General features: G+C 37.0%; 1 protein-coding gene across 2 annotated transcripts; it reads right to left on the bottom strand.

Annotated features, from left to right (window-relative positions):
- Positions 1 to 1,755: 1,755 nt before the first annotated feature.
- On the bottom strand, positions 1,756 to 8,271 carry LOC108680888 (serine--tRNA ligase, mitochondrial). 2 transcript variants are annotated; one of them, XM_018169814.2, is made up of 6 exons: positions 7,744 to 8,271; positions 5,503 to 5,645; positions 4,964 to 5,150; positions 4,569 to 4,701; positions 3,473 to 3,645; positions 1,756 to 2,073 (listed from the first exon to the last, which is right to left on the bottom strand). In XM_018169814.2, the coding sequence occupies exons 1-6, from the start codon at positions 8,238 to 8,240 to the stop codon at positions 1,788 to 1,790; spliced, it is 1,419 nt and encodes a 472-aa protein (XP_018025303.1). In that variant the 5' UTR covers positions 8,241 to 8,271; the 3' UTR covers positions 1,756 to 1,787. The 2 variants fall into 2 exon arrangements, with proteins under 2 accessions (XP_018025303.1, XP_018025304.1); XM_018169815.2 differs by lacking the exon at positions 7,744 to 8,271 and having other exon boundaries at positions 5,499 to 5,607.
- Positions 8,272 to 12,718: the final 4,447 nt, after the last annotated feature.

The raw sequence follows: 12,718 nt of genomic DNA, 5'->3' as shown, positions 1-12,718 counted from the left end.
TTTTCTCAACTAGGGTAAATTTTTGACCTTTTTCCCTCAACATAGTTTAAGAGGAAAGTAAAATTTATCATATTTATGCTAATTATCCAAGACAAAGAGTATGAGCCTGATAGATGAAAAAATCTACATTACAAAATTAGCCATGGCCCAAAGTCAATAGAGGCATAGACCAATAATACCTATTATATGAACTGACCAGTGACCAACACGTAACACGGTAACAGAGCAGACTACCCTACTCTGTTAGTCCTGTACGAAAACGATCATATTAATACGATTACGATGCATATTTCGAATTGACAAATTAAATGGAATAAGCAGAGTATTTGAGGAACTAAAACAATTGACTACAGTTACTGTTAGGTGGCTTAAAAACGATGGGATTATTATCGACAAATTGACCATCATCGAAGAATTTCTATAGTAAGCTGTTTTCAGCCTATCAACTTCAAGTATTAACGGAGTTATTTTCTGGCAATGACACAAAGAAGTAATCAAACCCGTTCAGAAAAAAAAACAAGTAAACCATTCAGAGAAGCTAATAGCCACTTAATGAACTTCCAGGACAGTAATAATCGATTTTTCACTCCACATACATTTATGTTGAAGATAAATACATTCAAGAGATCATAGAGATAATAGCAACGGGCAGGATACTTTCCTCGCCAACTCCCACCCCTCTCCAAGGTTGTCAGCTCACTCAGCTGTTTCTTCTGAATTTTTTAGAAACGCAGATGAATAACAGAAAGTTTAATGAAATACTTTACTATAAGTCTAACTAGCAACATGAAACGTATAAAGTGACGAATCTGAGTAGTTTGATTTATTATATGTATATGAAGTACAAATTTCACACCTAATTGCGAAACATATCCACTACTACAATCTTTAGCATGAAGGTGCAAAAATGTTCAATCGTCAATACAATAGCAGCTGTAAATTGATATTCACCGATTGACGTGATGACGTCATTGACGTGATCATGCTCGATGAACTTGCAACCCTCTGTATTCCTGGTAGAATCAATTTGTTATATGCATACATTGCAACTGCCAACAAATGCTCGTTTAGCAACCTTCATTGTGATATTGTTCGTAACGACATTATGAGGCACTTCATCTGACCTTCATAATCCAACAACTCGGATATTGTATGCATGCTTTGCATGAGTAAATAATTTCCGTACGAAGTTTCGAAACCTGTTGAACTCCTACTTCTGAAAGTGTATGCACACGAACACTTCAAGACACGAACCACGGATGCGAAAAAATTGTTTACGAGTTAACCTTGTCAGGATTAGGCTCTTTCAGGTGCTTATTTTCTGATTTGCCTGCACGATTGAGCATTTTTTTTATACAAACAAGCAAATTTATTTCAGTACAGAAGACTTTCGCCGAGTTAGGGCTTTATTTTTTTACGCTGGGGTATTTTTGCCTACATGGTATTTAAAATGCATACAATTTAGATTCTAATAGCAGATGTAGTCAAATCCCGGTAGCTCACTATTGCTGATTGTCAACTGTAATCTCTTTCTATGTGGATGAAGAATTTATCCTGAAAGCAAATATTAGATAAAGCTGAAATGCGTTAATAACACAATAATGCATGGATTTTCTCTGCATGGAAGCCAAGTTACTCTAAACGTAATAAATCCCGTCGGACGGCAACATGATCTCGTTGCATCATCACAGGAGAGAATATGAGGAATCAAACATTTACGCGGTCGCAAACACAGGAAATATAAACGAATTTCAGAAATAATTCTATATTATACTAATACACGACCATTAATTTTCATCAGAATCTATTAAATCTTCATAGTTTTTCAATGGAAGTACTTTTCTCAGGCATTGTTCGTTGTAAACCATTACTTTATTGAGAAATGCATTGTGTTCATGGCCAGTATCGACTGATGTTTCATTGGGCTGAAACTGCTGGGGATGGGCAGGAGCGAGACCCAAAAATGCGGGCAGTTGCAGAGCGCGTCTGCCGGTGGCCTCCTGGTGGGTCTCGCAGAGCGCGATGATGCAGCGCGGCACCGCCACGGCCGTACCGTTCACAGTGTGCACCAACCTTTTGATATTTCAGAGACAACATGCAAAATATTCTGAAAAATATTATAGCTTTATTAATAATGCATATCAACACAAGCTGTTAATTCTTACAGGAAACAAAATTGTGATCATGTGCCGTACTATCAAACATATTTGCGAGATCGAAATTTCGTTAGCCCATCATAGACGACAGTTCAAGCTAAATCCACCAATCGTAGACTAGAAGTCGGCTGCTATGTGTACTTAGGCCGTTACGTGAGTATTGATAGTGGTACTGTCCAAGAGAAGGTGGGCATTGGAAAGCATCAGCAAGCCAATTTGGCATAATAAATTTTAGTGTTTTTTCTCATCTTCTGCTTATCACTAAGAAGAATAAGGGTTTCACAACTAACTTTTTTGCATTTGAATCCCGTAACGACCAGTTCATAACAGAATATTTACTTAAATAAAAACATCTATCTATTCTATATATTATATTCATTCTATATTCATCTATATCTATCAATTCCCTAAATTAACCTCAGGTATCGTGGAGACATGCTCAGTGAACTTGCATCAATAATTTTGGACCAGTAATAATTAAAAACCAGAAAGCTCAAGGTCTATAAAGAGAATAATGTCTGACCAAAAAAAAAAAATACTTACCAACCATAACAAAGAGAAGAAAGGAATTAGTAGGCGCAACCATATTTTGGGTATTCAGATCTCTCGTATGCTATGCTCTATTTCAACTTCCACGTTTACTCAATGGTAAAGAGATTTTGAAAATTTGGTTAGTTAGTATTTATTTTATTTTTCATTTTTTCACTCCACCGATCACATCATCACTATACATCGAGTATACAAGATGAAGGCCAAGAGATAAATGGGAACGTCCGAGTTAATACCGAAACATCTTTTGTAGTAGCTCAATGTTAACTTGGTGTAAAGTAAATTAGCTGCTGGAGACTCTTATGTAGTTTTCCAGCCTTAATTAACACAGCTGAATAAGATGACGCAATGTTTACAAAGCAATAATCGCGCCAATTAAACAATATAAATCGCCACGCCGACATCGCTATGTTCTGTTAAAACAACTGCTCATTCTTTAAGGGCTGTTTGAAGCTAATTTAAAAAAGTTAATACAAGAAACTTGTGAACTGTAAAGGGTTTTCGCCCTCAAAAATCACCTATGCACGGTGGCAAGCGCCCAGTCTCTGCTCCCGGTCTTTTATTATAACTTCTCAGTTAACAATTAAAAACTAGAACATTTGGCAGGTGGAATCTTGAGATAAGAAATTACCTATGTTTGCAAAATAGGTTTGATTGCTGTTAAGTTTCTTTCATCTTCCTCTTAAGGCTGATAAGCATTCTTTGGTCAGAATTGAATGTATAGTACATGAATATGTACAGTAATAATGATGCACTGCATTACATACTTGCGCTGGCCTTTCTTGTTGACATAAGAAGCACCGAGACGAGCAGCCTGGTAGCTCGTGCAGTTTGAGGCTGAGGTGAGCTCAGCATAGCGTCTACGCCCTGGCAACCAAACCTCCAGGTCCGTCTTGCTGTACGCAGGATTGCCCAGCTCTTCCGGTGGCATCAGCACAACCTTCAATGTATTTTTTATTCAGAATTCATTGTTTATTGGAATCAAGGCTCAACTAGAATTGTTGTTACTTGAAAGGAAAAATATAAGAAATTGTTCTTTGCAAGTTGCTGAAATTTTACACATACATAGAAAACCGAGTTAGAAAGCAAACGCAATATATTTACAAGTACCTGGCATTCATCAAATATGTAAGTAAGCCTCAATGTGCTCTCAAAACTTGGCACATCAAGCTGAACAGTAACAAACAGTTTGTAAATTTGACTTGAATGATGCAAGGGCAAGGAATTATATCAGAAAATTTAGCATAACATATTTTTTCAAAATACATCATATTATATAAAAATTTAATGAAGGTATCTAAACACAGTTGGAGGATCTTCTTGGAGTAGAGTATTCCAGTCTGTTGAAACACTAGATCAGAAATTTTTTGTGTCATGCAATGGTGCTGACTCCAATTTTTAATCAATCTCAGCTGATTCATTAAGAAGTTACAGTGGAAATTGTAAAGCTACAACTGGTTAGAGCACATACATTTTATTTATAAATTCCAGAATTTGTCTTGAAAGTTATCATGATACATGGAGTTGCACCAGTTTCAAAAAAGGATATAAATAAAAATTTCAGAAATAGGACAAGAATCATTTTAGGTACGTAATAATTTGACAGTGTGAAAAGTTTAGAGATATAGCAACTAATAAAACAGATAACATTTTCTGTACCCTAGTACATTTATAAAACAAAATACAGTACAAAGATTATTTGCAGTGTTTTTGAACCTCACAAATTCTGCAATAAGGGTTAAGGGATCATAAGCCCCAACAAACATAAACAAATGATTTATAATTTAGTAGAAGAATGACACAAATGTTGTGTGCAGGGTAAACTTATAGGGAAGTTAATTTTTGAAAATTTTTAGATATCACCTGTCCGTGGAGCCCAAGTCCTTGCAGCAGTTCAATCTGTATTTGCACAAGCTCTTGATAAAGATCATCACTCTCTTGGCCTGTTTCATTGGATGTTATTCCAAACATCTCTACCTTTGTGAAGTGATGAACCCTGCAGTGACAGTAAAAAAAAATGAGACATAGGTTTAATTAAAAGGTCAATATTTAATATTCTTGAACAATAAGTGTACAATTAGTGTAGATAAGGACTAAATGGTTGTANTGTATTTTGCACGTTTCAATTCAAGTTTAATTTAGCTAGTAAAAAATGGCATCATTTATAAAAAAAGTGGTCAAAGTTACCCCATTTTACGGTATCAGATAATGAGTGGACCAATAAGAGCCAGATTCATGATTAAGGTTAATACTCTGACCTAAAAATGCCTTGTTCCAGCTTGAGTTTGCTGGTCTCGGCTCTATAGCAGCGAGACACAGCACACAACTTGAGTGGTAGCTGCTCCTCAGTAAAGCTGTGATTACGAAGCCAGCCTCCCAATGCCATCTCTGATGTGCCCGATAAACACACTTTCTTTGATTCTTCTTTGCTGGGTGATGGCAAGCCTGCATGAATGATGGCATCAATTTAGGTTTTTACCCTTTATTAACCAATAGTAACTTAAGTACTCATGAATCTCAATAAATATCAATATAAATTTAAAAATTTACAGGGTAAAGAGTCAATGCATAGCTCAACACTGATTGTTTGCCTTTTGTCTAAAAAAACATGCATTTCATTGCAACTTAGGTACAACAGTTGAATCAAACTTCTAAGACCTGAAAGCAATGAAGGTACAAAAACAATAATGACCAAGAGATAATGACCAGTGAAAATCAAGGCTAGACAAATCAAGCAAGAAGAAACACAGCTCTGATTTAGCTTAAATTGTGCACCGAAATTGCCATACCTACCTACCCAAGTGACTGGGGCTAACAGAGTACACCATTGTTCTCTCGCCATGCACTGGCACACCACAGCTTTCCAGAATGTCTTCAGTCACCAGGTCTGGCACAGACATCAACTTGAAGCCCTTTCTCTTGAGATGCTCAAGTGCATACCTGAGGAATAACCATGTCTTCATAGACACAATTGTTTACGAAAAATATTCATTACAATTACAGATATCCAAAAATATTTGCGCACTGTCTTACATTTAAATACAAGAAATAAAATTAAATAAGATTTTTAGTAGTTCAAAAAATAGGCTTGGATTAAACACAAACTGGAAGTCCATATATAAATAGTTCAGTTTGATCTGGAAATGGACATGAAACTATAAGCAAGGCAACACAAAAATGGGGAGAGAGTAAGGGACCTGAGGCGACCAAAGGATGGAATGAGGATGGAAGGTGAGATGACTGTTTTGCATTTAGACCAATTGGATAAAAATTTAATGCTAAATTAGAAATTGACTCCTAAGCATCCTCAGGGGCTTGGAAAAAAATTGGAGTTAAGCCTAAGTTTTTTATTTTACCCAAGTGACTGATTGTGTTCAAGCACTCAAGCATTCTTGACATACCCTAGTAGGTATCTTTTCCCATTTCAGCTTAGTGTATGATTTATTCTTGTAGCTCAGTTTCCAAGCTTGTATTCCAAGTAAATAAAATATAAATTACGCCCATGTTATCAGCAAGAACAGATATGACAAAAAAATGCAATTGACAACTTGTATGAGAAACACAACTTTTGACTAGATGAATAAATTTGAAAAAATTAATTATATGTGGAATACAAAATTCAAATATACCTAACATTAAATAGAAAATAAATACAATGAATAATGTACCGGGGTTAGACAAAATATGGGAAACCTTAGAAATCAACAAAATATATTTTAGTACCAGTATGGTGAAAGTCAACATTTGCAGCAATTACAGCCTCAATTCTCCAAGATGCCAATTCAAACAAATTACAAAGTGTTTCCAAAGGAATTTTAACACATTTTTCAGTTAAAACTCCCTCCAGATCTTTCAAAGACAATGGCAGAAGGAAATGACTTCTAACTTGAATCTCTAAGATTGACCATAAATGCTTGATAATATTCAGGTCTGGTGATTGTGATGGGCAAATGAAATGCTCAAATTCATTAGTTTTCTTCATGCAATTTTTCAACAATTCCAGCAGTATGAATTGGGGCATTATCATCTGGAAAGATTGTGTTCCCCTCCAAAAACAGTGCTTGAACCATTGGATAAACTAGGTCCTCAAAAATTTCTAAATAATCATGGCTGTTGATTCTTCCATGAAGATAAATTATGGGTCTGCTGGGTTTCCAATAAATAAATAATCCCCACCATGTTTTACAATTGGGAGGAGGCAGTCGGGACTAAATGACTCTTTTGGCAGTCTCCAAATGTAAACTTGGCCAGAGGTTGAAAATTAGGTAACCAATGAATTGTCAGAGGAAATCAAATTTTTCGGACTGCTCAAGGAACCAATTCTGGTTCCTTGATTCACCACACTAAGTGCTTTGAAGCATTTGTATTTGAAACCAGAGGTTTTCTATTTGCAGTTTTTCCATTGAATTCAGATCTGTGCAGCTCTTGGCGGACAGTCTTTATTGAAAATGGGTTCTATAGGTGTCCATTGATGTCTGCAGTAATTTTAACAGCCTGGTCTTTTGACTGTCCCTCACATTTGGATTTAGGTACCAACAGTCTCTCTCAGACAACTTCAACTTTTGGTTAGACCTGTGCTTCACAGATGACGTTTTGCCTTCTTTTCTAAAAGCAGTCATTACTTTTGAGACAAAACCTCCGGAAATGTCAATCATTCGGGAAGTTTCTGTCACACTAGCACCTGCCACACAGGCAACAATTTGTCCTCTTTGAAAGTTGGATAGGTTAAAGGATAGGTTATAGACACAAAAAGTTACTAAAAATATCTGTGCAGGGATGAAATATCAATTACCAGCAACAATAAGCAATAAAACATAAAAATTATGTCACATTTTTATTGTTTATAACATTTTAAAAAATTATTATATAAAAATGTAAGGCATTTCTCTCATTTTGTCCAACCCCTTTATATCTTGTAACACACAAATAGCACATTTTAAAAATCAATTCTAGGTTTTGAGGAATATCTTCAATTAAAATATTCTCCATTACACAAAGAAATGTAAATGACAGTACCGGTAATCAATATTGTACTCACTGGGTCAGTTTAGATTCTAGATGCGCCATTGAGCCTCTAAGATAATAACTGCGACTGCCTGTGAAATTGCCAGTCATGTTCATGTCAACTCCATGGTGGGAGAGCTGCTCAAGCATCAAGGCATCATCCAAGACACGTTTTGTCCCAAATAATCCGATGATTTTTGGTCCAGAAAGTTCTTCAGCAATTGGACAAGTAGCATTTGGTAACTTAGACAGATTTTTGTACATATTTATTAATTCATCTTCAGATGTAACTGAATTTAAGGAAAACTTAGTTGCTATATCCACCAAGTAATTAATATTAACTTCACATCCTCGTCTGCTAGCACTGACTTTAAGCTTTTCTCTAGCATCACCATCACTTAGAGCATAATTTTCTAAAAGATTAGTAAGCTTAAAATGAAGAGCACTAGAACCATTACTATGTGAAAATGATTTAAACTGGGTAAGACAGCAGGTGCTTCTTGAGAAGATGTTTTTTCCACATAAATTCATTTTTATTCCTTTTAGTTCAGAATAAAAGTCTGCAAAAAATGGACAAATTTAACTTTCTTATTAATTACACAGGAAATCATTGTCATTTGTAAGATAAAATTTAATAAATCAAGCAAGACACCAATGAAAAATATTTCCTAGATTTTATTATAGTTATTTTCCATAAAATCTATTACACATTATGACAAAGCAAACTACCATCAAACGGGGTAAAAAGTGACAGGCGGGGTAAATAGGGACGCGTGTTCCACATTTTGTTGAAATGTTGTAGCAGCTAAACTAATCAAAATATTGCAAAACTAAAAATAGTGGTGTAAACTTCAACATTTTTACTATCTATTATGTCTAAAGCTAGTTAAGAAATCAAACATTTACCATCTCTAAAAAATCGCGGAAAAAAGTGTGAAAAGTGCAATTTTGGAAAAGTACCTCTGCTAAGGTATGGAACAAAAAAAATATTTGCCATATTAAAAAATTTTACTTACATAAAAGTTGCACCCAGGTGTCAGCTTGAAAACGTAAGACAGATTTTGCCTATCTCATTCCAAAAAAAGGCAGCCATTTCCGCATGACGGGGTGAAAAGGGACACCCCCCTAGGGACTGGGGTAATTAGGGACACCCTTAAAAATGCATTTACAGTAGAACCTCAGTTAGCAAAGGCTTCAGTTAACAAAAAAATTGATTAACAACAAAGAATTTTGATTACAGTTACCTTGCTTGGTGAAAAAAATTCACTTATCAAAAAATTAGTGCATAATCGGTCGTACAAAATTGTACATAGAATGCTATACTGTACATAGAATTGTGCACCGGGCATCATAGAATGAAAAGTAATTGACCTAAAGTATGATTTATTTCTTCAGAACATATGATGGTTGTCACTAAAACATTATTTTCTGTTTCAGGTGTTTTTCACGATCTTTTTTGTTATAGTGAAATCACTAGACTCGATTAAAATTGTGCAAAATTACAAACCATCCTGTAAGCTTATAGATACAAAAAAAATGCTACATGGCTGCTGATATGAAGCTTGCACTGGACAAGGTTATTGTCAATGCTCAATGGCATGTCCATGGATACAGTAATATCACATTAATAATACGGTAATTAATGAATATGGTAATATCATATCAATAAAGGAAAAACAAGCAAAAATCACAGAAAATGTCATTTATTCTGCATTTACATCATCTACAAAGGAAGAGGAGGACTTCAGAGCACTGTTAGTAATACATGAGTACCTACACTTTGCATGCTTCAAATGTTTAAAATTGAGTTTTATGCCAAGTGTCCCTTTTTACCCCATTTCCAGATTAATTATAGAGCCTTTTATATTGTGTCTAGCACCTTACAAATAGCATATGGAATTTTTTTGAAGATGCCATTTGATAGCCCTTGCTAAGAGCTATAAAATGAGCCTAAACTTGTTTCTGAAATGTTTCATGGTAAGAAATTATTAACAAAAAATGCTCAAAGCCGTCCCTTTTTACCCCGTTTGATGGTATTTTTTCTTTTGACTCTTCTAGTCTTCATTTCTGAGTCCCATAAGTGGTAGCTAAACAAAGTATTATGGATAGCAATATTATCACAACACAATTATTAATGAACTGGTTTCTGATCAAAATCATGTTTGATACTATGAAAACTAATGTCAATTTATTGCTACTGAAGTTGCTTGGTGCAACCACACTAAAGTTGCCAGAAGTACAGACTAAGAAGTCTCAAAAAGCTAGCCTTAAAATTGGAGCAATCTATTCTTTTAACAAATTGAAACCTCAACTTTCTGACACAATCTAAAAACCTTTGTAGACTTAATGTGGTAAAGCTCTAAAGAGACCTTGGCTTCAGAAAACAAATTGTAGTTTTGACTGTGCCAAAGAGTGGCAAGTCAACCTATAGGGGCAGCATAGATATTCTGAGTAGCGGTGTGGCACTTATGTGTTCTTGCCTTTTTTTATTGATTTCAAGATATTGGGTGTGAAGAAGTCTTACCTACCAACCTGAGCACAACTGGATTTTTGTTGGTTTCTGTCACACTCTCACAAGGCAGTGGTTGTTGTGTGGAGGAAGAAACAAAAAAATTAGGCCCTGATTTTTTTAAAGGGAGTTCAACATGCTACATCGCAGCAGGTGTCATCCCAGGTTACAAATAGCAACAGTTCTCATTTATTTGAGGGGTATGGCTGAGATCTCCAGGGCTGAGATGAGGTTGCAAGATAGTGAAAGGTTTCGAGTACACCGGTATCCGGCTTTTCAATGGGGAAACAAGGATGTTGCCCACCCATGGCAGTCCTCTTGGTGCTGGGTTTGTATATACCAGTTCATTAGAAACAGCTGTATGCCAAGGTAATTCAGCAATTAGTCCAAAAAATCTCAAACTTACCAGCATTCTGTGCAATGACAATGGAGGGATATGGCTCTCTACTTCCAAGGATATAATGGGTGATGTTTTCCGGGCTCCAATTGCTATTCGTAGGCACCAGTTTTGGATAGTGTTCAACTTCTGCAGGTGTGTGTTGGGCGCAGTAGAGTAAAACATTGAGCCATAATCTATTGTGGCTCTGATCACTGATTTATAAAAGTTTAACATCATTTCTCATCAGCCCCCACCTGTGAGTCAACATCGACTGCATCAAGTTGACTCGTGAGTTGCACTTGTCTCGAAGGTACTACAGATGGTCATGCCACATCAAGCCAGGGGCATCCAGCATCATACCCAGGAACTTATGATGATTGACAAACTCAATTTGTTCAGGTCCTACCTTGATTACAGGGTTTGTTATTGATTTCCTAGTGAAAATCATACCCTTGCTTTTAGCAGGGTTAACAGAGAATCCCCACTTGAGCATCTATTCATGGAGCTGGCTCACCTGGGATTGAAGTTTTTCCTCAACGCGTCTCACTAGAACACCACTAGAGTATACTGCTAAGTTGTCTGCGTATTCTGAGATTTTCACTTCTGGTACATGGGGCAAATCTGATATGATATTGAACAGTGTGGGAGAAAGGACTGATCCCTGTTGGACCCCGTGTCAAAATGGGGAGCTCGTCGGAATAAGCACCTTCAAAGAATACCTTAAAGGTGCGTGAGCTTAGGTATGCGTTGATCCATGACAACATTCGTCCTCTAAAGCCAATCTTCTGAAGCTTGTACAGCAGCCCTAGGTGCCATACACAGTCATAGGCATTGGATAGGTCAAAGAATACTGCTGCACATACGTGCCTCCTGCTCAAGGTGTGTTGGATGCACATTTCCAATCTAGCAACCTGATCCAAATTCCAAGGCAAAAAGATGGTGCCAGAAGCCACTCTGGGTGGGGCTCAGACTCCTCGAGGTCTCCAGAACGTATGTCAGCCGTGAGCTAATAAGTTGCTCTAATAATTTTGGAATGCAAGGCAAGACTATGATAACCCCCATGCCACCATCATACACACTAAGTATGGGTATGATGGTGGCATGTCTCCACTGACTCCACATGGTAGGTATCTCCCCATTCTTGTAGCTGTAGCTTAATAAATCCAGGAGCCAGTCTTCATAGTCTAGTGAGAGGTGCTTTAACATATCATTATGCACCATGTCATGGCCTGAGGATGACCTATTCAATACCTTCAAAGCTTGCCGCAGTTCATAAAATGAGAATGAATCATTATATGCAGTAGGATGCTCTTCACTTACAGCCACAGCAACAGGGAGTATAAAGGACTCCCCAGCAGGGTGAGAAGTGCGAACCTCTTAGGCCTACTGCAACCACCAAGCTTGCATATTGCTCAGCCATTATGTATGCACTCCACCACAATTTGCACACTTGAGTGTTGAGGTGCTTTTGTTTGGGCAATTGGACACACTGTGGGGGCCTGAGCACACTACACAACGCACCTTGAATGAGTTGAATCTACAATAGCTGCATTGTGGCGAAAACCTTGGCACTTGTAACATTGCCAAGGCTCATCTACACATAATCTAACATTAAACCGTTGATAGCCTACTATTATGTATTCTGGGAGTTCCTGGCCAGAAAAGGCTATCTTCAAGCACTTAGTAGGTATCTTGTCTCTGCCTTTGACTATCCTAGATACAGCTTCTACTGTGAAGGTACTGCAGATGGTCATGCCACATCAAGCCAGGGGCATCCAGCATCATACCCAGGAACTTATGATGATTGACAAACTCAATTTGTTCAGGTCCTACCTTGATTACAGGGTTTGTTATTGATTTCCTAGTGAAAATCATACCCTTGCTTTTAGCAGGGTTAACAGAGAATCCCCACTTGAGCATCTATTCATGGAGCTGGCTCACCTGGGATTGAAGTTTTTCCTCAACGCGTCTCACTAGAACACCACTAGAGTATACTGCTAAGTTGTCTGCGTATTCTGAGATTTTCACTTCTGGTACATGGGGTAAATCTGATATGATATTGAACAGTGTGGGAGAAAGGACTGATCCCTGTTGGACCCCGTGTCAAAATGGGGAGCTCGT

The sequence above is a fragment of the Hyalella azteca genome, unplaced genomic scaffold, assembly GCF_000764305.2.
Source record: "Hyalella azteca isolate HAZT.00-mixed unplaced genomic scaffold, Hazt_2.0.2 contig7483, whole genome shotgun sequence".
NCBI lineage: Eukaryota > Metazoa > Arthropoda > Malacostraca > Amphipoda > Hyalellidae > Hyalella > Hyalella azteca.
The sequence above is the reverse complement of the archived record's forward strand: the minus strand, read 5'-3'. Positions and strand labels throughout refer to the sequence as shown.

Coding starts and splice junctions, on each gene's coding strand:
- LOC108680888 (XM_018169814.2), bottom strand. CDS start 8,240: ATGAATTTATGTGGAAAAAACATCTTCTCAAGAAGCACCTGCTGTCTT. Junction 5,646..7,743: donor CTAGAATCTAAACTGACCCA/GTGAGTACAATA, acceptor GTTATTCCTCAG/GTATGCACTTGAGCATCTCA. Junction 4,702..4,963: donor CTGGAACAAGGCATTTTTAG/GTCAGAGTATTA, acceptor CTGTCACTGCAG/GGTTCATCACTTCACAAAGG.